This window comes from Malaclemys terrapin, chromosome 2 (assembly GCF_027887155.1).
Source record: "Malaclemys terrapin pileata isolate rMalTer1 chromosome 2, rMalTer1.hap1, whole genome shotgun sequence".
Classification (NCBI taxonomy): domain Eukaryota; kingdom Metazoa; phylum Chordata; order Testudines; family Emydidae; genus Malaclemys; species Malaclemys terrapin.
In genome coordinates this window covers 115,654,125-115,678,826 of record NC_071506.1, presented here as the reverse complement: position 1 = coordinate 115,678,826, position 24,702 = coordinate 115,654,125, and the positions used below count along the sequence as shown (strand labels likewise).

Below are 24,702 nucleotides of genomic sequence, written 5' to 3'. Positions count from 1 at the left end.
ACTTGGCTTCCGTACCATATAGGTACTTGGGATATATGCACACTGTGTCTGCTTACACAACGTACATGGTGGTGCGGCTGGGCTTTATATACTTTGCACGGAGGAGGGCGCGTGAAGTCCTGGCGCCTCGGCCTTGGTTTAAATGAGACCGGCACTCGGATGGGCGCGGTTTCTCAGAGCGCGCGGTCGCATTCGTGGCTTTTTTGAGCCTCTGGCTGTGCCGTACAAGGTGGTTCCTGGGCGGTGCTAGCGGCAGCGTGTGTCCGAGATCGGAGTCCCGGGACCCGGAGGAGGCCGAGCGCCGCACCAGGGGAGCTGCAGCCCAGCGAAGGGGCCACACGCACGTAGCCTGGGACCCGCGGGCAGCGAGGAGCCTGCGCACCACCCAGTAGGCTACGCAACACGCGTGTGTCACACACGGTACATAGCACGCTGTCTTCCTAATGCACTGCCTGTGCGTGTGGTAACACACACAACACGGCCTATCGAGTGTTTGTGTATAACACACACGTGTAGTGTATTCACTGTAACGTGCACAGACTGCCTAACCTGCATACTATAGTATATACACGAGTGTCCTGAGCATACACTGTGTGTGTGTATATACATCTAACACAGGCAGCCCTCACATCAGACATAGCTTCAATGTAAGGTGTAGGTCTAAGAAACTGCACATAGAATTTAGTTTATAGCTCATAAACAAAGAGTACGTAAGTTATTAACCTGTCGAACACATTGTGTATATGACACAGATTGCAGTCCTTGGTACATGGTGTGGAGACCTACTGCAACAATGAATTACAGGAAGGAGATGATGCGCCGAACAGTCCCAGGACAATTCGATGATGCAGACTCCTCAGACAGGTAAGGAGAAAACAGGCTGCCAAGATTATTTTCAAATCATGTGAAAAGTTAGAGCAGAGTTTGTTTTTCCCCCTCACTGACCGCCTCCTTGTATTTTTAAGATAGTGTCGAAGAGTTGGGGCAGTGTTGGTGGGATGGTGGGGAACAAGATTTTTTTTTTTTTTTTTAATACAATGAGGAATAATCTGTTAATGATATTTCCTTCCCTGCTGTTTTGGCTCCTAAGACTTCTACATGGGTACAGGGGGTCTCTTGGCAGGGCCGGTACAGTCTTGCAAACATTACTTATGAAGTGTAGTGCTTACTGTTAGGAATAGTCTTGCTGACTTAAGTGGAACCACTCACTTGAACAGTTATATGTGTATGTGTTGCAGGATTGGACCCTTGATGATTAAAGATACTTTTTGCCCATCAGGTCCTACTTCACAGCATGGCTGTTGCTTCTTGGTCCTGCAATGACATTGCAATCCAGTGTGTTTTACTCCAGATTCTGTTGCCAAGGGAATAATTTTGGCATCAGGCAGTTACTATTGTAAATTAAGTCCAGGAGCAAATATGGACAGGGTGGACTGTGAGGAAAGAGACATTTTGGATGATTATCAAAGGAAAGAAAAATCTATGAAACACACAAAACATAACAAGATTTAAAGGAATGCTGTCAGGTTAGAAATTGTATGTGAGACTATATATAAAGTCTATTTACTTTTTACGCTTTCTGCTTAGGCAATAAAAATAGATTGGTTTGTTGCAAATTTGTTTATCGGGAGTTTCTAGGCTGTTTCACTCTGTGATTCTCCTGAATTGTTTCAAAGCATGGAGGAGAATGTTTTTGTTTAAAAAATAAAATTGTTTAAATAAAATCATGGAAATATTTCCATTATGTGTAAAATTTGTGAAAGGTTGATTTGAATGGGGAAAAGTTTTTTTTCTTTTTGTTTTTTTTGTCTTTGTTTAACAAAACCTGTGTTCAGCACATTTGACATTCCCCAGTCAACCTGTAAAACTCATTGCCAGGGGATGTTTTGAGGATAAAAGTATAACTGGGATCAAATAAGAAATTAGATAAGTTCCTGGAGGATAGGTCCATTAATGGCTATTAGCTAAGATGATCAGGAATGCAACCCCATGCTCTGGGTGTCCCTTAGCTTCTCCGTGCCAGAAGCTGGGACTGGACTAAATAATTGTCCTGTCCTGTTCACTCTCTCTGAAGCAGCTGGCGCTGGCTACTATTGCAAGACCGGATACTGGGCTAGATGGACCGTTGGCCTGCCCCAGAATGGCTGTTCTTGTGATCTGGAAGGATCCCCATTCTAAATTGAATAGTAGAGTTGTCAGCAAAGGATGGAGAAGTGCAGTGGGGAAGGGTTGATAAATTCTTACGGTGAAATTCACCCCTCTTCATCCCGTATTGGGTCCACGTGAGACCTTCTGCCCTACTTGAACCCTACAGATCTACAACTGTGGCATGTGAGAGCACAGTGGATATACACAGAGGCCTCCTTATTCCTTTGCTTATCATGTAAGAAGGCTCTGAATTTACGTTGATGCAGTGGCTCAAAACCCCAGTGTAGGAGGTGCTGAGGGGCAATGCTAGGTCATAGGCTGGAATAGCAACCGTGGAAGGGCTGTGGTGAATCTGTGGCTTTCCTGGATGTTGGAGGTAAAATCCATCTCCCAAATTATCCTTGAACTTCTTCCAAGAACCCATTTCCTCAGATTTTGTGTCGGCGAGGAGTAAATTTCACCTCTAATGCCTATGGTCTCATTTTTCTATTGCACTTGATGAAAAGATCTTCTGGACTGCATTTGCTTATGATAAATTGATCTGGAATCTAGAATTGGTATGTCTTAGGCTAAGGTGATATTCAGATTATTTTTGAGGTGGGAGGGAACCTTACAAATATCTGAGGGTATGTTTATATTGCAATTAAAAACCCTGCAGTGTCGAGTGTCAGCGTGTGGGTCAGCTGATTTGAGCTCGCAAGGCTCATGCTGCGAGGTTAAAAATAGGAGAGTAGACATTTGGGTTCAGGCTGGAGCCCAGGCTCCAGTGTGAGCCCAAATGTCTACACTGCAATTTTACAGCGCTGCAGCCTGAGACCAAGTCAGCTGACCTGGGCCAGTTGCATCGATGCTGCATGTCTTTTATTGCAGTGTAGACATACCATGAGGTGACTAAGGAGAAATGAGAGGTACATGGGAAGCATATGAAGACACCTGACAGACCATAGGGACCGGGCTTAGGATGGATCATAAGCGCTCATAACAACTAAATGTTCCTTTCTGGGTCATCAGTTTTAGTGCTAGATCTGTTGATCTCTCAGACCGGGGTATTTGTTGAGCTTTCTGCAGCTTACTGGTAAGGTCCAGTTTGGGAACATCTCAGCTAGAATCCTTGCCTAGCCTAGTTTGCTAGGACAGTGGAGTGTGTCTGCCTCTGAAGAGTGAACAGGATGGTTTTTTCTAGTGTAGGTGTTCGATAGGAGTTCCAGAGAGTGCCAGATATCTGTGATTCACTGAACAGAGTAGATGAACGAATTACAAAACAGCATTTAAACAAAGGAAGAAGATACTTAAAAGTGCTATAGTAAAAGTGAGCCACCATGCAGAAGAGCTCTTCAGGGCAGGTGAAATAATAAAATATTGAACCCTTGCTATTTCATTCTTCTGGATTACTGTACATTAATTTCACAATGATTCTGTATGGGGTTTATTTATTTATATATGGGGTTTATTTATATAGATTTTTTTTTTTTTTTTAAAGTGAATTGACCCAGGGCACGGAAACCGTTAAACAGGAGGAGGTAACAGTTAAACATCAGCAGTCATGTTTGTCTGAGGAAGTGGACACTGATGAAATTGAATATGACGATGATGATGAGGATGAAGAGTGGGACTGGGATGATTCAGTTGGAAGACTCAAGCGTCATACTGCAGCTGGAGGCTGCAACCCACAGGTACATTAAAGACACTTCCAGGACACTTTTCAGAGTTTCTAATAGCAAAAGGGACTAAAGCAGAACACAATGATATGTGAATGTGACCCCAACCATAAATTCAAGTTGGGACTTCTCACTGCACTCTCAGCTTAGGAGCATCCCCATGCCTCATATCTCTCCTCCTCTCACACATACACACACACCATGTACCTCCTAACCAATGCCACCCTCTTTCCATGCCCCGGTGGTTCTCCTTCCTCAACTCCTATTGTTCGGTCTTGCCTGTGGCTGCAACTCTGTTCTATTCCTTTGGGGTCTCAACCTATCTCCCCACCCTGATATCACTGCGATGTCCTCCTTTTCAATATCCTTCCTCTATATTCCTGGGTTTCTGTCTTTTCCTTCTCACCAGTTTGTGAGACAACATGCTTGATGTGACTGGGGAGTGTGAGGGCAAGCATACATTTTATATCATTAGTAAAGGAGGCAAGTAAACCTATGAAAAACACCAAAGGTGAATGGATTTAGAGGGGACTCTATCAGGTTAGAAATCTTGTCTGAATTACTAGCTTAAATAATTAACCCACAGAATTTGAAAACTAATTTACCTTTCACTATGCTCTCAGCTTGGGCAGCAGAAGGAGAACATTCCTCCTTTTCTCTTTGACATAGGCACATCAGAGTGTCTCTGGGAAACTGAAGGGGAGCAGTTACAGAATGTTGTGGCTGGCACAAAACATATTTCCTGGGCTACCTATTTCTGCCTTATGGGCTTCGGAAGGAGACCGGAGGAGAAGGGAGTTATGTGTGGTGTGTGCTATTTAGGGGCTTATGATGGGGATCTGGCTGGGGCAGACATTGATTGGGTCTGGAGAAGAGTACCTAGGGGAACTGATGCCTTTTTGGCAAGCCATGCATGCCCCTTCTTTGTTCTCTCTTTTTGCTCTGATTCTTTCCCTTCTCAGTTTTTCTCCCCATCTCTCTCTTGGTGTTTTCTCTCCTTGTTTTCCTCATCACTGGTGTTTTTGCTCCCTCTTGGGAGCTAAATTATGCTAGTTGACTGAGTGACAGTCAATCCCCTGATTAACAAGCACCTTCTCCTTGAGCTCTTCGCTAATAGGATTTTGAACCCATATATGTTTTTTGTTTTCTCTTAACTTAGAACTGGAAATGATTTCAGTTATGTCCATACCCTGACAAATTCTGATTTTCTAAATGCAGATAAGATTTTACAGGTGTTTAGAGACACGAGCAGATCAAACTAGATAAACTGATCTCCCCCCTGTCCCCCCAGGTACTGTGTGTATTTAGAAGGACTACTTAGGGAAGGCAAATTTATGTAACAAATCCTTTGTTTCAGGCAAATAGACAGACCCCTAGTTGCAATTCAGCAAAAATGTCCACTCCTACAGACAAGGCCCTAAGAAAATTTGAGCATAAAATTAATCTAGGTAAGTATAATCCTATCGTCCTCTTTTATGGTAATAGGTACACCTGGGTGACATTCAGTGACTAATTCTAATTACATTGAGCTAGAGCTTTTAGGCATTATAACTAGCCAGCTGTTACTAAACAGTTAAAAGGGTTAATATTGGATGTCCCCTTCAGACATCATGTTTGTCTTTAGATACCATTCCTGGAGTCTCCTCCTCCCCAGAGAGCTGTCAGTCTCTCTTCCCTCTGCCTCCTCCTGATTACACAAAATAATTCTTCTGTAATTTCACCCCAGAAACAATCTGATTGGCTGGGAGGGAGGGACTCAGCTGTCCATCAGACCATCATCTGATCACTCTCAAAGCTGCAGCACCTCAGCTTTTTTGGTTCTACAATATTCTGTATAGTCAGTATGCAGTGAAGTTGCTGTGTAACGTACCATGGTATCTTGTGATAACAAATTTATACTAGGATACAGTGATTTTGTCTAGTATCTTTCATACCAAAAGATTTCCAAAATGATGAGATAAGTGAGTAGGGCAGTGATTTATAGACACAAACAGCAGCAGTATACTTGGCATTAAGTCACATGCTACCTTAAACATCAGAATTAGTGTTATTGAGGGAATATTGGCTTGGACACTGAGGGCTATTGCTTACTCTGTTTGGAAAATGGCATGGGATTTTTTAAGTTCCTTGAGAGAAGGGCAGATAGACTTCTGTTTAACATCCCATCTGAAGGACAGCATCTCTAGGCACTGTCTCATCTTCAGGGCAGTAGCCCCTGTTGCTCTTCTACAATCCTGGAGTGGGTCTCAGACCCATAGAGGAGAATGCTAAGTTAACTCATGCTGCTAGTGCATATGTTTTGAAAACCTGATCATCTTGTTACAAGTATTTTTTTGTACCTTGAATGTGTGTGATGTGTGATATGTCTATGTCTATTGGCAGCAGAACTGTAGCTGCAGTTTTGTGTGTGGAAAACCTCTTTGATCTTCACTTTTTTTTTTTTTTTTAATGTATTTTTCAGATAGGTTAAATCTTGCTGACTCTGTTATAAACAAAGTCACAGAAAAGTCTAGGCAAAAGGAAGCAGATATGTAAGTACTTTAGGTGGCTGTATTTCTGTTTATTTATTGAAAACTCTAATACCCTCAAATTGTTTTCTACTATGAGCTTCAACTTGATCTGTGATGCTGAATAAACTAGAAATTGGAGAATGTAAATGTTCTGTGTGCTGTTTGTATTTTGGATAGGGCTGTCAAAGGATTTAAAAAATTAATCATGATTAATTGTGCAATTAATCAAACTGTTAAACAATAGAATACCATTTATTTAAATATTTTTGGATGTTTTCTACATTTTTAAATATATTGATTTCAATTACAACACAGAATACAAAGTGTGCAGTGCTCACTTTATATTTATTTTTGATTACAAGTATTTGCACTGTAAAAAAACCAAAAGAAATAGTATTTTTCAATTCACCTAAAACAAGTACTGTAGTGCAATCTCTTTATCATGAAAGTTGAACTTACAAATATAGAATTATGTACAAAAAAACTGCATTCAAAAATAAAAGAATGTAAAATTTTAGAGCCTGCAAGTCCACTCGGTCCTACTTCTTGTTCAAACAATCACTCAGACAAACAAATTTGTTTACATTTGCAGGAGATAATGCTGCCCGCTTCTTGTTTACAATGTCCCCTGAAAGTGAGAGCAGGCATTCTCATGGCACTGTTGTAGTTGGCATCGCAAGATATTTACGTGCCAGATGCGCTAAAGATTCATATGTCCCTTCATGCTTCAACCACCATTCCAGGGGACGTGCTTCCATTCTGATGACGGGTTCTCCTCGATAACAATCCAAATCAGTGTGGACCAAAGCATGTTCATTTTCATCATCTGAGTCAGATCCCACCAGCAGGAAGTTGATTTTCTTTTTTGGTGATTCGGGTTCTGTAGTTTCCACATTGCAGTGTTGCTCTTTTAAGATGTCTGAAAGAATGCCCTACACCTCGTCCCTCTCAGATTTTGGAAGGCACTTTAGATTCTTAAACCTTGGGTCGAGTGCTGCAGCTATCTTTCGAAATCTCACATTGGTACCTTCTTTGCGTTTTGTCAAATCTGCAGTGAAAGTGTTCTTACAATGAACAACATGTGCTGGGTCATCATCCGAGACTGCTATAATATGAAATATATGGCAGAATGCAGATAAAACAGAGCAGAGGACATACAATTCTCTCCCAAGGAGTTCAGTCACAAATTTAATTGATGCATTTTTTTTTAATAATGAGAGTCATCAGCATGTAAGTATGTCCTTTGGAATGGTGGACGAAGCATGAAGGTGCATATGAATGTTTAGCATATCTGGCACGTAAATGCCTTGCAATGCCAGCTAAAAAAGTGCCATGCCAAATGCCTGTTCTCACTTTCTGGTGACACTGTAAATAAGAAGAGGGCAGCATTATCTCCTGTAAATGTAAACAAATTTGTTTGCCTTAGCAATTGGCTGAACAAGAAGTGGGACTGAGTCAACTTGTAGGCTCTGAAGTTTTACACTGTTTTTTGTTTTTAATGCAGTTATGTAACAAAAAAAAATCTACATTTGTAAGTTGCACTTTCACGACAAAGAGATTGCATTATAGTACTTGTATGAGGTGAATTGAAAAATACTATTTCTTTTGTTTATAATTCTTACAGTACAAATTTTGGAACTAAAATTTTCCCCATAAAATGGGATGATTTGCAGAGCCAGTCACTAAAATCATTGCCAGGTCTTGATCCAGCTTTCTTTGAAGTCAGTGGCAAATCTAATTCATTTCAATGACTGTGGGATTATCCAATAAGACAGAAAATGCTGGCGGTACTTTGGCAGCAGAGGAATCCCATTTTAATGTAACGATGCTTCCTCTTTTCTCTCCCTTCCTTGTCTAATTTTCTTCTTGAGCAATCATTCTGGAAAAATTATTGGCGGAGCTATGGGTATTTCTCCTGAGTAGATCATGTCATGCTGTTATATTTTAATTTCCACTAGGTATCGAGTCAAAGATAAATCTGATAGAGCAACAGTGGAACAAGTAAGTCTTATATATATCAAACTGTTTGTTAAAAGGCTTATTTTCATTTGAATCAATAACCAGAGGTAAAATCCTAGCTTCGTTGGCGTCAATGGCAAAACACTCATTGACTTCAGTGGGGTCAGGGTTTCACCCCAGGTTTTTCTTGTCTTTCTGAACAAGACTGCTTTATAAAAATTGTGTCTGCTTTCACAGCTGGTTTGGAGAACATTGTGGTGCTTAGTATTATGATTTGCTGTTGTATTCAACTGGGATTTTGTTGATAGGCATAGAATTTCATCTTAGCTTTACTCAAAAGTGGAATTTTCCATGGAAAAGACTAAATGGTCCAATTTTTTTTTTTTTTTAATCCACACATTTTTGCTGCTAAACCTAGTATGATACATTAAAGGCCTGTATACCACAAGGACCACCATGTGCTATTATGAATACCTGGCACATTTTAGGGTCGCTGTGTTCTAATGCACTTTTTTTCTTGGTATTGTGGATGGGAAATCACTCCTCTATTAGCATTAGCCTAAGGATGCATGTCAAATATTATAAATCACTGATTAGGAGTTGCATACAAGTCACAAACACATTTTTCCCTAATATTTTAAAGATAATTCCAAAATTATAGAAGAAATAGGGCACTATCCAGATAGAATTTTGAATGGTTTGGTCCACTAAGATGCTGTGGTTCTGTGAGTTCTTCAATTCAAGATGGATTAGTTTAATAATATTTTCAGTAAACTGGATAAAGTGATTTTGCTTATTCCCTCCCTCCCCCCCCCATTTCCCATGAGGTATTGGATCCAAGAACACGAATGATCCTGTTCAAGATGTTAACTAGAGGTGTCATATCAGAGATAAATGGCTGCATCAGCACAGGAAAAGAAGTAAGTTTCATTCCAACTGGCATGCTACAGTCTTCTTTGCAAACTGAAAGGAAATTGACTGTGCTGAAAGGGAAATAGTAAAGTACTTATCTCTGGCATTAAATTAATTTTCTTGTGTTTGTCAAGAAGTTAATTTATTTACTGTAAAATGAGACATCTGTTACTTTGAATTTTATCACATATCAATAGTGAAGCTACTGAACTCTGTTTATTAATCAAAATATGGAGCACCATTTAAATTCCACTTACCTCATAAGTGGTCATGAGGACTTAAGTGGTACATAGGCCTCATGCTGGCCCTCGGCACAGAGGCTAGTTTCACTCTTACAGCCAAAGGCTGGTCTCATTGAAGTAACAGGCAAAATGCCATTGACTTCAGTGGAACCAGTATTTGGCTCTGAAGATCTGACCCTGAAGACCCTTGCTTATCATATGTGTAGTCCTCACTCATTCAGATAGTTCCGTTGAAGTCCATGTGATCACTCTCAGGAGTGCAGAGCGTCAGTAAGAATTGAGGGTGCTTGGCACCTGTTTGGATCAGGCTCCTCTCTAGTTATCTGTAATGAACATCCCAGCCATTATTGTGAAGTTCTACTACATGTACGCATTTTAGAGCTTTATACATATGCTAACATCTTTGTATGGTTTTAGATCCCAATCCTGCAAGCTATTCCCTGTGGTTGGATCCCTGGGCCCAAGCAAAATCCTGTTGACTTCAGTGGGGCACCCTTGTTGAGTCCAGGGGTCTCTAGGATTGAGGCCTGTAACAGCATTGCCACCGCCTTATATCTTGGGATGTCCCTGCAGCACCCCGGCCTCAGTTTCCCTCTTCCGAGGGCTCCTTAAAAAATTCTACACAGTCCAAGATACTCAAAAACAAGGTTCCCCTTCTGCGGTCCAATTTATTAAGTCCTCATACAGTTTCCAATAGTCCCTCCCTTCCTTCCCCCTGATTATACTCATTTAGTTCTATCTGGACTGGCAATAAAGTCTGTCAAAACAAGTGTAACTCAGAACAAAACCATCTTAACAGTCCTTCCTCCAGGGCATTTCTGCTGGAGTGCAGTTTTCCCACCTTTCTCCAGGGCTTGGAGGCCAGGACATACCACCAGGAAGCATGCAAACAACCTTCCCCTGCTGTCTCAGGGTCTCCAGCAGGAGCCTTCTTGCTTTCCGCAACTGCACAGGCTCAGATCTCTGCCTTACCCAACGTCTCTCCCTTATCTATACCAGAGGCCTGATTGGGTCACCCCTCTGCGAAGGAGAGTTAGCTGTGTCACAGGTGGGATTCAGACCCATTTCCCTTTAAAGGGGCAGCCACCCTGTGACAAAGCCCAAGGTTTAATTTCTCTCCTAAAAATGGTGTTCTTGACAGTATTTGATACATGAGCAAACTTCTCAATACTTAAACTATTCCCAGGACGCTAATATTGTTTCTCTTACTTTCTCACTTATAGGCTAATGTCTATCACGCCAGTACAGTGAATGGAGAGAACAGAGCAATAAAGATTTATAAAACCTCTATTTTGATGTTTAAAGATCGGGATAAGTATGTGAGTGGGGAATTTAGGTGAGTTGGAGTTCTTTTCTTTAATGACAGCAAACCTCTCCAGGGCTAACAGTGCGTTTACCTACAGATTGTTCTTAATTTTTGTCACAGATATTCTATAAATGTTTGTCTCTGTGATGTGCGTGTTTTTAAGATTTCGTCATGGATATTGTAAAGGAAACCCGCGGAAAATGGTGAAGACATGGGCAGAAAAAGAGATGAGGAATTTAATAAGGTGATTTTTATATTTAACTTTTGGTGCAGACGTGACTTGTGCATTCCATTGCTGGTGGGAATGCAGCTGATGTATTTAAGGGTCTGATCCAAAGCCTGTGAAGGTGAGTGGAAAGACTCCTGTTGGTTTTAATGGGTTTTGGGTCAGGCCTCAAAAGAATCAGCATGGATGTTGTTCATCACCATGTTGACATCAATGAAGACCAGCTTCTGTCCCATAAACAGAGCAGAAACCAGACTACCTGTGAACCAGGGTGTTCATCATGTCCCCTAATTCATAGAATATCAGGGTTGGAAGGGACCTCAGGAGGTCATCTAGTCCAACCCCCTGCTCAAAGCAGGATCAATCCCCAGACAGATTTTTGCCCCGGATCCCTAAATGGCCCCCTCAAGGATTGAACTCACAAGCTTGGGTTTAGCAGGCCAATGCTCAAACCACTGAGCTATCCCCGTTTGATTAAAACCTTCCCCAGGATAGTAGGGTGAGAAACAAAGTGATCATAGGAGATATTGTCAGTGTCAAGGGTGATTCTCCAGCAAGGGTCAAACAATTACTCTTTTGAGTGATTCTGGCACCCTGCCCTCCCCGGGGAGGCATCAGTCACTTCTTCCTTTTACAGACCCAGTGTCTTCCCACTAGATTTAGTATGGGATTTTCAAAAGTGTCTAAGTGAGTTAGGAGCACAAGTCATTCACTTTCAATAGGCCACGTTCTCCTAACTCACGCATTTTTGAAAAACCCTGGCGATGAGGGACATAGATCTTAAATCTCCAGCATTTCCACACCTGCACAGAGTGAAAGCTGCTGGAACTCGAGGAGAGACAATGTTGTGGCCTCCTTCCACTAGGATCAGTGGTTTGTGCGTGTGTAGTGGGCCTCAGGGAGGAGGGAATCAGGCAAGCTAGAGAGCTAGCCAATAAACCGGTGCTAACAGGGGGTGGATCATTTGATGGTAGCTGTTCTGTTGAGCTCCTGCTAGTCCCAGATGCCCCGCAGGCACAAAAGGTGGGTTCTGATTTTAGTCTGCCTCAGATCCTGTCCTCAGTTATGGAGGGCCAAGATGTTTGGAACCTGATCTCCCATATAATCCCCCATGACCCATAGTGTCATTAACAAAGTGGCGATAGAGGGTGGGAGTCTTTAGTGTTGTCTGTTTCAGGAGTGAAACAGGAGAGAATCCCAGCCACTGCACCAAGGTATCTCCCAGGACTGGGGAACAACCCACAGGAGACAGCCCTCCAACACACACACAAGGGAGCTTTATTATCCCCGCTCTCAACCTGTGACAGCCATGACAGGGAATAATTGTAAGGCTCTTCCTGCATGCTGATCCTTCTTCCTCTAAAAGTCCCCTCTTCCTCCTTGGCATGATTCCATGGCATAGTCTCTTGGGGTCCTCCTTCCTTGCACTGCTTGGTGTGTTCCCTTGGGGTCCTTCCTCCTCTTTCTGCCCAAGCCCCAGCTCTGCGATTCGATTCCATGCGCTCTGCGTTCTCAGCTGGGTACAGGAGTCCTCCTCATTCCTTGCCCTCTCAAACAGCTGCTGTGTCCCAGATCCTGGGTGGGGGAATGGATCCCCTTATGTCCCAAAATCAGCATTGAAAATGATGTTAGAACATGGTCAGTTTTCCCCATGTAGATGGGGAGCCAGAAGGGCAAAGTATTATTTATTCCCTGTTGAAACACTGTGACCTGTGTGCTGACCTGACCCCATCACGCTCCATGGTAGAACACTGACTGATGGGCACACTGCTTTCTGCTAATGGGCAGTGTTAATGCCATTTTATTGCAGGGTAAAGTCGGTCCCCACTGCACAGACCCTCCTAACATCCCTTCCCTTCCATCAGGGAAGAGAGTGGAGCTGCAAAGGACACCTGGGACAGGGGAGACCATTGCCTTTGCAGAGTATCAGTTACACAGGCACCATCTCAAGGAATCTTTTTTTATTATTTAAACTTTTTGTGGGGAGAAAAATCACAGCAATGTCAACAACTCGTGATCAATTGTTACTAATGGAGGCATCTGTCTGGGGAGGGCAGCGTAGGATAAGGATGAAACACTTGGTCAGCAACAGAGAGACAGACTGGCTGATGCAGCTGGATAGTGGGGTATGTGGAGCAATTTAGTTTAACAAAATATGTATAACTGAGGGTATATCTACAGGGTGTAGCAGTGCACTGCAGGGGATTTCTAAAGCACACCAATGTGTTGCACACTAATTGGTCCAGGTAGAGTCTGCTGGTGCACACTAAAAGTTCTCCAGTAGCTGTGTTTAAAGTGCACTATGGAACTTTTAGTCTATACGGACCAATTAGTGTGCAATATGATCGTGCGCTTCAGAAATCACAGCCCCATAGCATGCATTGCCACAGTGTGGACAACACTAGACGCTTGTGGCATACCTTTTCACATTCCAAGTGGCTAACGCAGGACTCAGTGCCACTCAGTTTGGAGGCCCTCTCAAATGGTGGGCCAGGGCAAACTGCCCTTCAACCTGGACAAGGGGCTTAGGGGGTCAAAGCGCAACAGTCCCGCAAAACCCAGGACTGTTAGGAGGTCTGATTTATGGTCTTATGATTAAGACACCAGACTGGGACTCAGGAGGTGTGGGTTCACTTTTCAGGTTTGCCACAGACTTCCTGTCCAACCTTAGACCTTCTCTCTGTGTGTCCATTTCCCATCTGTAAAATGGGGATAATGATACTTCCCTTTGTATATTTAGAATGTAAGCCCTTTGGGACAGGGACTGTCTGTTACTCTGTACAGCACCTACAACAGAGGGGTTCCAAACTTAATTGGTGCCCCTCGGCACTACTCTAATACAAATTATAACTAATATAGATTGCATTTGTTTTTAATAGGTAGTTATGGGGTTTTTTTTTGTTATGTTACAGGTTGAATACAGCACAGATACCTTGCCCAGAGCCAATTATGCTAAGAAGTCATGTACTTGTCATGAGTTTTATTGGTAAAGATGACATGTAAGTATCCTCAGAAAATCAATGAGAACTTCTTTATTGATAGGCTTGAACAAAGTTGAATTAAAAAAAAAATCTGTTGAATTTGCTTAGTTTATGGCATAGGCTGGTGATTAATTGAGTACATTGCTCTGGTGTATAAATGAGATGTAAAATATCAAGATCCCTCCCAGCTCCTGTGGCAGAGGGTCGGCCTGAATCCAAAGCCTTATCCGTGCAAGGCGGGAGCAAATAGTCTGCGTTAGCTAGAAATTAAGGCCCCAGTTCTGTAACTGAATCTGCATGGGCCTCTTTATACTTCATAGAATATGGATGGTGAGGATTCTATGTTCGAGAAATGTAAAATAAACTTCAAAGCTCAGGTCGTGATGTGTTGATGCCTTAGTTGGAAAGTTCATTAGTGGTGCACACAGAAATGTTAACTCAGCATTTGTAATGTTAATATTTATGACGTTGTGGTCTAGTTCTTCAGCTGGTGTAAAACATTGTAGTTCCACTTTCTGCAGTGGAGCGAAGAATATTTATATTAGCTGTGGAGCTGGCCAAGTGTTTGAGTAAATCACTGAGGTCTTTCCATTTACTGAATCAAAATGGATCAAGTATTGTGGTGAAGGGACTATACAGCTGGTGTAAAACGGGAGAATTTATTCTGTTTTTTTGTTTTTTTAAATCCAAGGCCTGCTCCTCTATTGAAAAATGCTCAGTTATCTGACTCAAAAGCCCGGGAGTTGTATCTACAGATCATACAGTACATGAGAAGAATGTATCAGGATGCCAAACTTGTTCATGCAGATCTCAGCGAATTTAATATGCTGTATGTTTTAAAACCTTGCTCTGTATTTTAACATTTAAAATGTAGGTATTGGTGGTTTCTCTCATAATATATAGAGCTGTGCAGTACTAATATGCTCCTATGGGAGGGCAGTAGCTTCCTTTCAGCTCTGCTTTGTAATTTACCTGATTATTATACAGATTTCATCCCAAATCGATCTCAGATAATTTAGCTTGCAAAATACTTCCCTGAATAGGTTATTCAGGGAGGTTTTTTTCATCAGCTGATGAATAAACAAGTAAGCTATTTTAATTCATTGTTCTAAAATTGCTTTTTGTGTTCACCAGGATTGTTCTCTCAAATAACATGCAATAGTATAACTGAAAACAACTATTATATGGAACGTGTCCATAGCAAAACTTTAGTGTCGGGCCCCCAAAACTTGAACCATTTTTTCAAATGGTGGGATTTAAAAAAAAAAAAATTTCTGCTTTTCCCTTGCTGCACCTCCAGATACCACAGTGGAGAGGTGTACATCATTGATGTGTCTCAGTCGGTGGAGCATGACCACCCACATGCATTAGAATTCCTGCGGAAGGACTGTGCCAATATCAATGGTGAGTGGGCAGTAGTTCAACTCCTCTTCTAATAGGTCATTCCTCTAGGAAGATTAACGAACTGTGTACTTCCTTGTATTCTTCAAACTGACACTGTATGTAGAACAGGATGGATTTCGTTAAAATGCGCATCATCTTAGGATGTTCATAAGTTTCATTAGGAAACCAACAAACTATGCTACGCAAAGTACAGCCAAGGTAGAGTATGTCACACAAATTCAATTTCATGTGAGCTTATGTTTTAGGCTAGCCTACAGAAAGCAGAGTTCACACAATTTCTGCAAATTTCACTGTTTGACATCTGTTTGATGAAGTTTAATCTCAATATACTGCAACTGCTTGATCCTTTATGAAGCCTTCCCTTCCACCCTCCTGCTTTTCACTTGTTTCCTGGTCGCATTTGGCTTTCACTGAAGTCTATTTGACTTTTTCCCTTAACTTCAATAGGAAGGGGGGATTGGGCTGTGAATTTGCATGCTTCATTCAGCATTTGTTGTATCTGAAAGATGGGCAATTTGGGCTTTGGGTGACTAAGAGTTTTCTGTAACCACACCCAGTGGGATTCTGCAAACCTTGTAGGGAATTTCCCCAATTCATAGAGCCATTATTCTGTATTTACCATCACTTTGATGGTGTAGAAGCATAAAGTGAACTTGAATCACACTAAATTTGTTTTTTTTCCCTGCTTCCTGACAGACTTTTTCTGGAAGTATGGTGTTGCGGTGATGACTGTCAGAGAGCTCTTTGAGTTTATTACAGATCCTTCTATCACAAGCGACAACTTGGATGCTTATCTCTCAAAGGTCAGACTTGAAGTTCCTGCTTATGTAGGAAGATTTAAGGAGTAAAATAAGACCTGGTTCAAGCTCATCTATCCCATTTATCCCACAACTATGCTTCTGCAGTAAATATTGTGCATTGTAGAATGAGACAGCAACTTAAAAAAAATATAGAAATGTTTTAACATTAATACATGTAAGCTGTGGGAACTTATCCACACCTCCCCGCCATGTTTGTGTGGGGTGGGGCGTATGAGCGGGATGAGTGAGGCGGACTTGGGGGTAAATGGGTTTGAGTGGAACGAGGGAGGCTTTCACTCCACCTTAAAATACCCAGCATCACCAGCTAAATGCTGATTAGTCCAGTAGGTGAAAGGAACCTGCCTATTCTAGGGGGGCGGGGGTGTATGCTGGCTCTAGGCCCCACACCTGGAATGCTTCAGGCTGGTCTGTTACTCACCATTGCTCTCTTCCCCTTCCCTCTGTCTGTTTAGTCTTGTTCTGACTCAAGCAGGGGTGGGTGTAAATTCAGCTGGGGTTCAGTTGTTGCCCCTGGGGATGTTAGTGAATAGATGATCATTTTCCAGCCCCCTAGCTCTAGCAGTCCCTTCACTGTTTCATCAGCACCAGCAGCCACGTCGGGTTCTCCTTTACCAATTAGCTGTTGCGGTAAATCCCAGCTCAGGTAGTCAAAGCAACAAAGATAGTGAAGGATCAAATTAAGACTCCTGTATCCTGACCTCAGCCATGTTGGGAATGGGGTGTCAGGAGACATTATTCCTGCCCCAACCTGGAATGCTGGGTAGGGGGCGAGTGCTTCCAAGCAGCCCATAAACGCTTGTATGGCATGCACAGATTTTGGGTACTCACCAGAGCACTGGACTGGAGGGAGTAGGACTGTGGCTACAATACTCCCATCTTGCTCACGCATGCTCCTCCGGCTATTCAGTGCTGCTGGCAGCAATAGCAGCAACACTCTGCATCTAGGGGCGGGTAGGCAGCCTCCTGTGTGAGAGCATGAGCAACAGACAGAGGCTCTCTGTGCCCTGTTATCCCACACTGGTGTAGGGACAGCCATAATTTGGCTCTGTGTTTGGATTGGCGGCAGTGGAGGGAAAGTTTTTTTTATTTTTATTTTTTGCTCTCATTAAGTAGATCAGTAGCTAGGAGTGGGATTTAAGTGGGTGTGCCATGCAGAAATGTTCATCACCATTAGGTGTCACTAAAGGCATTGTGGTATGAAAAGCTGGAGTGTTTTACATGAGCAGGAGAGAACAGTTTCCCAGCGAATGGAGTGGAGGTGGGGAAATATAGGTAGGAACAGCTAGGTGAATTATTATCCAGCATGAGGGCCTGGATTGTGAAGAGTGATGATTTTGTATTGCATTTCATATTGCTGTAGGCGATGGAAATAGCAGCCCAAAGAACAGAGGAAGAAAGGTCCAGTCAAGATAACGTGGATGAGGAGGTGAGGATTTTTTTTTCCTCTGCCAGGAGGGAATCTTTGCAGTATCCCTTTTGAAGACTTTTTGAAATGTTCTCTTTGATACCCTGATCCACAGAATGTTACATTTAATACATTGATACATCCTGAGATAAATGGAGAGGCTTTCAGATAGTAAATGGTTCTTTATATGCTATCTAAACGCTTCTCATGATACCTTCTTTGCAATCTCTGATCAGTATCACCTGTGTCATTAGGATGTTTCCTAGACCAACATGCTTGGCTATAACTGGTCTTGAACTTAGACATCACAAGGGACCCAGCTAGCAATGAAGGGGAAATCTCGGAGTTTCTGCAAATAATCTGCTAAAATGAGGATTCATAAAGCGTTAAGATGTGAACAGTTTTTGCCCCGCGGTTGTTCATATTGACTGAAAAACAATTCCAGCTCCTTCTCCCAGATTCTGATTTGGGTCTTCTAATTATGGTAATATTGTCTCTCTGCTTATTTCTGATGCAGCAGTAGGCAACATAGGTCTGTTTTCTTTGCATCATTGAGGATGTGTGGTGCACTGGCAGTATTGTTTAGTATGGGAGCATAAGACAAAATCACTGTCTTGATTTGATTCTTTTAACTTGTCAGCAGCAAAGTGATGGATTACAATAAAACCTGAATTTAGTATATTGAGGGGCATTTTGTACCAGATAAGAACTTTTTTAAAACAGGTCACTCTTTGTCCCTTAGCTAACTGCTGGTGTGCTTATAAACCAAAGGCCCAGTCTGTGAGGTGCACAGTGCCTTCTGTGAGGTGCCGAGCACCCTCAGCACCCACTGAAGCCAATAGAACTTCAAGTATGTCCATCTGTATTGTTGGCTTCAGTGGGTGCTCAGCACGTCAGAGAGGGCCTTGTTACATACTCTCTATTGTTGCAAGCTCATCTTGTGTAAGGAGATGCACTATTGTAACTTGCATGAAATTTTTGTTTATATATAATTTAAGTGTACCTGTACTGTGAGAGGAAGGGTGATATAGTAGTTAAGGCACTGACCTGGGACTCAGGACATCTGGGTTCAATTCCCTACTCTGCCACAAACTTCCTGTGTGACCTTTTAAATAAACCCCTTAACATTCAAACAAATTAATAGTGAGGATGGGGCAATGTATGGAGGTGGTCATAAAGAGGTGGCCAATAGCAGTCATGCTATCAAGACCTTAATTATAAAATCTTAAGATGTTGTCATGGGTGAGCTCCATTCTGTAGGGCCCACCACAACAAAGAGATGATCTCCTGCTGGTCAAAGACCGTGTTATGGGTGTTGTCTGATTGCAGACACCCATCAGAATGATTCCCAAGGAAGAGGCCTATAATCAGGACTATATGTAAATCCATAAAACTGCTTCTTGTTTCATTTCACACTGTTAGGTGTTTAAGAAAGCTTACATCCCTCGAACCCTGACCGAAGTTAAAAACTACGAGAGGGATGTAGATGTAATGATGAAATTGAAGGAAGAGGACATGGCATTAAATGTGCAGCAGGATAATGTAAGTAGACTTCCCGAAACATTACAAACAACTTGAGCTGGCAGAGAGGGACAATCCAAGGCAGTACCATTAGCTGTGGATTGTCATGGAAGAACCACCAGCGGGGTTTGTTTGAAGTATTGGTGAATCCTGGTTCTATAGCAATTTACTATCAAAAACTTTAAGAATGAATGCTTTCAAAAGACACACTAGCATGTCAGGGATCAGTTGCAAACAATCATGTCCTCTTTCTGAGTGGATGTGCGGTAGCTGTCAAATCAACTTGACATTCAGTTTCAGCTATGTATGGACTAAACTTCACATATTGTGGGAGGAAAGACCAAATTAATCTCTGGTGTAAATTCATTGATCTTAGTTATATCTCAGCCCAGGAATCTCACCTCTGACTCTTGTTTTTAAAGATTTAAAATGCTGCCACATCCCTTTGAAATTAATTTTATATTATTTTTGGGCTTGACTAGAAGCATAAGGTGGAAATACATAAGATGGTACCTGGAGTCTAGTAATAGGAATCATTGAACTTAGATTTTTCCATCATTTTTCCAACATTGTCCTGTTGAAACTTTAGATATTTTCCTGTTTCCCAGAGTAAAGCTAAAACTCTACTACAGGCAGGTGTTCATCCATCAACCTTACTTCAGTAGAGCTGTATAACAGAGCTTCTGTGCTACTTATATAGACCTACCCCTCACCATAGGGTCCTTGTTAGAGGCCTCTGTTACTCCATGAATAATACAGATCTTGCTCAAGGTCTGAGAAGTCAATTTACTGATGTGTTACAAAATGTAGGGACTGAGTGCTTAAAAGCTATGTTATGCACAGTTGCAGATTCTAGCTCAGAAAAACAAGGCTTTCCAAACAGATCCCTCCTTGAGTGACAAAAGGACATAATTAAGAACAGCTGTATAGCTGAAGATTCTAATAAGTGAAAATTGGGGAGATGATTTAAGTAAAGAAGTCAATCACAATATTCCCTTTGTGGGTTTTTTTTTTTTTTAAGAAGTGCCATCAGTGCATTGGAGCATATTGGCTGTACTACATGCGTTGAAACAGTATTATTTGTCCCTTTTCTAGATGATCTTCCCATTCTGGATAGTGCCAAGAAAAAGCCAAATCACCAGATTGCTTGCAAAATATAGACAGCATAGTTTATAATGGCGGCATAGTTCTGTCCCCCACCCTTCTTCTGTTTTGTCATTTTAGACTGCGAACTCCGTAGGGTGGGGTTCTGTCTTTCTGTGTGTTTGTGCAGTGCCTAACACATTTGTACACTACTGCCATATAGATGGTGATGGTGCTAGTGAGCTGATAATAAGACAAACCCTTCTAAGGCTTTACAGGAAAGAGCTGTGCCTTCTCCCTCTCAGCTCTTTCGTGTACATGTTGTGAAGTTCCTCCGTACAAAAGATTCACAGGGAACAGACTCTGATCTCAAAAAATGGAGGTCAGGCCTAGGGAATCTCTAGTTTCTAAAACCTGATGCGCAAAATCTACCGCCTGTGCGCAGAGAGCTCTCTGGGTGGTACTGGAAAACGGCCACACCTGATACAGTCAGCCACCCGTTTTCTCTGGTTGGCAGGTTGAAAATGATAGTTTTGCAGCTAGATGTTTTTGTATAATTGATTTTCATTTATCCTGGTGTATAGATTCTCTACCAGACGGTGACAGGATTGAAGAAGGACTTGTCAGGTGTTCAGAAGGTGAGAAGGCCTGTTGTAAAGTTTTTCTTCTATAGTGAATTTCATTGTTATAAAGGTGCCTGAGAAGTATTAAATAAGGCCCGGTCTTGCATTTGGTTCCATGCAGGCAGCCCCCTGATTTCAGAAGGGCTGACTGCAGGTTCTTCCAGCACAGAGGCAGTTGCAAGATCAGGGGCTAAGATCGCATCTTTACACCACTGTGTACCTGCATACTATGTGGTGCAGTATGTGGAATGACTTTGCATTACTCAGCCAGTGCTGGAGTAACTCAGGAACAAAAATACTCAAGGAGCCACCAGATAGATGGTCAGTATAGGAAGATACAACATATGGCCAGATCTACATTTAGGAAGGGGGTGTGTGTGTGTAGATTTCCCAGTGCAGAAAACTTACTTTATATAGAATGCTACATTATCATAAGTTTTGTGACTTGTGCTGTAATTGTTGTACATGGAGCATTTATGCAGAATAGGGCATTGTACTACCTAATGGAAATGTTGCAATGCAGTACTTTAAAAACACACTGGATAAAAATGCTGTACTAATCAGTCTGTAAGTGATTGCAGATATCCTGCTACAGCAGGAGCCAGGTTGGGTTTTTCCTTTTCTGGAAACCATGCTTAGTTAAACAGCACTAGGCAGACCCTGTCTACAGTGCAAATATAACCATGTCAAGCGACCAGGTTATAACACGTTTGTTCCCCAGTATGATTAAAGTACAGCTCTGTTTTGCATTGTAGATGCCTGACTGTTACTGCTAAAGCCTAGGTGGGTGACTTCTAAAACTGGCATTGGTATGATTCTTTTAAAGAAAAAAAAAAAAAAAAAAAAAAGGTCCTGTGTACACCACAGAACTGAATGGTACTTTAACTCTGTGTGGTGGGGAGGTAGCAGTGCAGCTGTTTTGTAACCAAGTCCCCCCAGACAAGCTGTATTTCCATTGTTTACTGTACCCTTTGTTTTTAACTTGGATTAATTTTGTTTCATTCTCTTTTTTGTAGTTTTAATACTAGTGTCTAGAGGCACATTGTTCGTGGAGAAGTGGATAAACACAAATTAGCTGAAGGCTTTCTTTCTAGGAGGCTCTACCACTTAAATGCTACATCTTTTTTGTTGTTGTTCCACCGACTTTTGATTAGGGACCAGATCCTTCTGTGTTTCCTTTAGGTCCCCGCACTCCTTGAAAAAAAAGAAGACGACATGGAATCCGATTCAGAAGATGGGAGCAGTTCTGATAACTCTGACTCAGGCTGTAAAGAACAGGGAGAGTCACTGCATCCCAAAGATCAACCCACTGATGCTGGCATGGACAAAAAGGTCAGTTGGCCAGGAAGTCGTACACTTCCCCTCTCTGCTCCAGGGAGCTACTCAAGTGACAAATATATTTATTTTTCTACATATCTACTGCTCAGTGAGAACAAAAAAGTTTTTAATTTATTCTTTTGAGTATTTTAATTAAGAGAAATGAGAGCAGAGTTTGAATGTCCCCAATGAAGTGTTATTTGAAGTGCTCTCTTGGGTTTTGCTAATGTAGTTTCTATAGAGTAACATTTAACCTACACTTACCCACCCACCCCCAAACCCAGAATACATAAGCTTTGTGTGAGGAACTCCACCCGAGATGTGGGGAACAGAATCCGATGTGGACAGGGCACAGCACAATTCTACAGCGTGTTTTCTAGCTCTTGGGCTGGAAGAGGGGCCATGATCCCTGCCCACTTTATATAATTGTGGACCCAGTGGCCGTGGTCCCGGCTTCATCCATAAGGGTTTATGTAGAGTTGGGTTGTGGAGCCCAGCTCTGCCTGAGCACTAGCTATAGAATCTTCCTGAGAGTCATCTCTGTGGCTTCCTGAACCCTGCACAGTGGATCCACTCCAGTGGGTCAGAGACCTTAGCAAATTTCACTGAGTGTCCCTACCCTTTAGCAGCATTCCAGGCACTGCACGAAGGGAAAACTCCATGCAGTTCAAAAGGATTAAAGTGTCATAGAAGATGAGATAATTAACATTGAGCCTAAAAATCGGAACTGCAGTGGCTGTGCCATGGTGAAATTCTTGGGGCTAGGATTTGTCTTTGTGCTGTAAAATGGAGAGTTCTTGGCCACTTCTGACCATCATTCCTTTTTCTCTTTTGTAGGATGGGATGTTAATCACATTGTATTGGTCAGATCCCAGTTTAAATTATATTCTGTTTAGCTAAATTGTAGCTGCCGTCTCAGAGAGATAAAGTAGCATTCACCCCTGGACTTAGTGCTGCATAGTGTTGTGGTATCAAATCCCCTCCCTTCAACTCTGATGATGATCAAGTTGCTGCCTTCTGAGCTCATTGCAGGCAATGGATTGGTCTCTCTTGGCAGTGCATGAAAGTGTTCATTGCAGTAGTCCAGCCTGGATATCGGAAAGCCATGCATCAGATTCCTATTACAATTTGTATTAATAGTGGAATTTACAAATTAAATACTATGAGTCCTCATCCCCTTCGTAATCTGCTATGCTCAGCAGTTGCTCCCACCATAACTTCCTGGCTTCAACTCCTCTGAAATTTGGAAACTGGATTTTGTGGCTCAGTCTCATCTCTAGAAATGTGGAGTTCATTTAATTTCCTAATACAGCATTTGAAAGCCTGGGTCAAAATTGCTTAACTTCCCCCCTCTACCTTTTCTAATAGTAACATATCACATGTTAAGAACTTGCGCACAATCACTCTGGATCGTTATTGTAAATGAAGTCTTGTTCACTTTTTATAGGAAAGGAAAAAGATGGTTAAAGAAGCCCAAAGAGAGAAAAGAAAAAACAAAATCCCAAAGCATGTGAAGAAGCGAAAAGAGAAGACAGCAAAAATGAAGAAAGGCAAATAACATGTCTTTGATCTTGGGGGCAGGGTTAGCTGTTGTTGACTATTGGTCTCCATCAGTTATTTTCGCTCCAAAATATTCTATTTATGTAAATATAGATTTCACTGTGATGGTGGATTGTTAACAATCTTGAGATTGGCTGGACGCAGCGTATACCATGGATTTTTCGATGGAGAAGATTGACTTGTGTAAAAATGTGCAAAGCCTTTAGCCCTCAATGTGGGTGGCTGTTCTCCTTCTCGGACTGCCAAGAAGAAGGAGCTTTTTATGATTCTAGCCCAACACAGAAAAAAAAGAAGCACATACTTGTTTCTCTCTTTAAAAAACAAAGGAAAACCCCAATAGCAGCATGGATGTCTAGTTATACTTTATCATGGGCATTAGTACCATGGTCAGTGTTTTCACATGGAGGGAAAATACAGATGCACAAATCCTTATCTAGGCGCACATATAAGCACCTGTGGCAAAACTGTCAATGGCTACAATGGAAGTAGGACTGAACCATGAGTGACTTTTTTTTTCATAGGTGCTAAATTCCCTAAATTGACTACAATTCCCACTGAAGTCAATGGGAGCGGTGAGTGATCAGCACCTCTGAAATCGGGCCGCTTATTTAGGTGCCTAAATATGGGTATAGGTGCTTGACTTGAGGTACCCAAGTTTTGAAAATGTTGGTGTAGCTATTTAAATGCTTCACCTTAAAACTCTTCCCCCATCTAAGATGCTTCTCATACGGTTGATGTCAATTGGCTGCAAGCTGCTGAGAGGTGATAGTTGTTGTTAAGCTTCTAATAATTCTTCTGTGTTGTGTTCCATACCTGTTGTTTCTGGGTCTCAATGCTCATTGGGTGTTTCAGCGGTAAAATTTAACATGCAGATGTTTCCATTTTGAAGGAGAACATCTGTACTGAGGTCATCACATAAGACTGCAGCTTCAAATCAATATGGCTTTAGATCCGCTTATGCAAGCAGAACTTCGTTATATTTGTTGTCTGGAATATATTTCAAAATACAAGCATAATGTTTTGTGA

The 24,702-nt window shown here is 41.9% G+C and overlaps 1 protein-coding gene across 2 annotated transcripts; it reads left to right on the top strand.

Annotated features, from left to right (window-relative positions):
- Positions 1-269: 269 nt before the first annotated feature.
- RIOK1 (RIO kinase 1) lies at positions 270-24,702 on the top strand. 2 transcript variants are annotated; one of them, XM_054019311.1, is made up of 18 exons: positions 270-388; positions 753-864; positions 3,629-3,821; positions 5,164-5,254; positions 6,268-6,337; positions 8,275-8,317; positions 9,103-9,195; positions 10,653-10,765; positions 10,899-10,979; positions 13,874-13,960; positions 14,634-14,771; positions 15,243-15,346; positions 16,043-16,149; positions 17,528-17,593; positions 18,995-19,114; positions 20,761-20,814; positions 21,982-22,131; positions 23,564-24,702. In XM_054019311.1, the coding sequence occupies exons 2-18, from the start codon at positions 770-772 to the stop codon at positions 23,672-23,674; spliced, it is 1,716 nt and encodes a 571-aa protein (XP_053875286.1). In that variant the 5' UTR covers positions 270-388; positions 753-769; the 3' UTR covers positions 23,675-24,702. The 2 variants fall into 2 exon arrangements, with proteins under 2 accessions (XP_053875286.1, XP_053875285.1); XM_054019310.1 differs by having other exon boundaries at positions 270-420.

What these genes read in the sequence shown, in the direction of transcription:
- RIOK1 (XM_054019311.1), top strand. Translation starts at nt 770, where the DNA reads ATGGTGTGGAGACCTACTGCAACAATGAATTACAGGAAGGAGATGATG. An exon ending in AAGATAACGTGGATGAGGAG is followed by an intron (nt 17,594 to 18,994) that starts GTGAGGATTTTT and finishes TCACACTGTTAG; the next exon opens with GTGTTTAAGAAAGCTTACAT. An exon ending in ATGCTGGCATGGACAAAAAG is followed by an intron (nt 22,132 to 23,563) that starts GTCAGTTGGCCA and finishes CACTTTTTATAG; the next exon opens with GAAAGGAAAAAGATGGTTAA.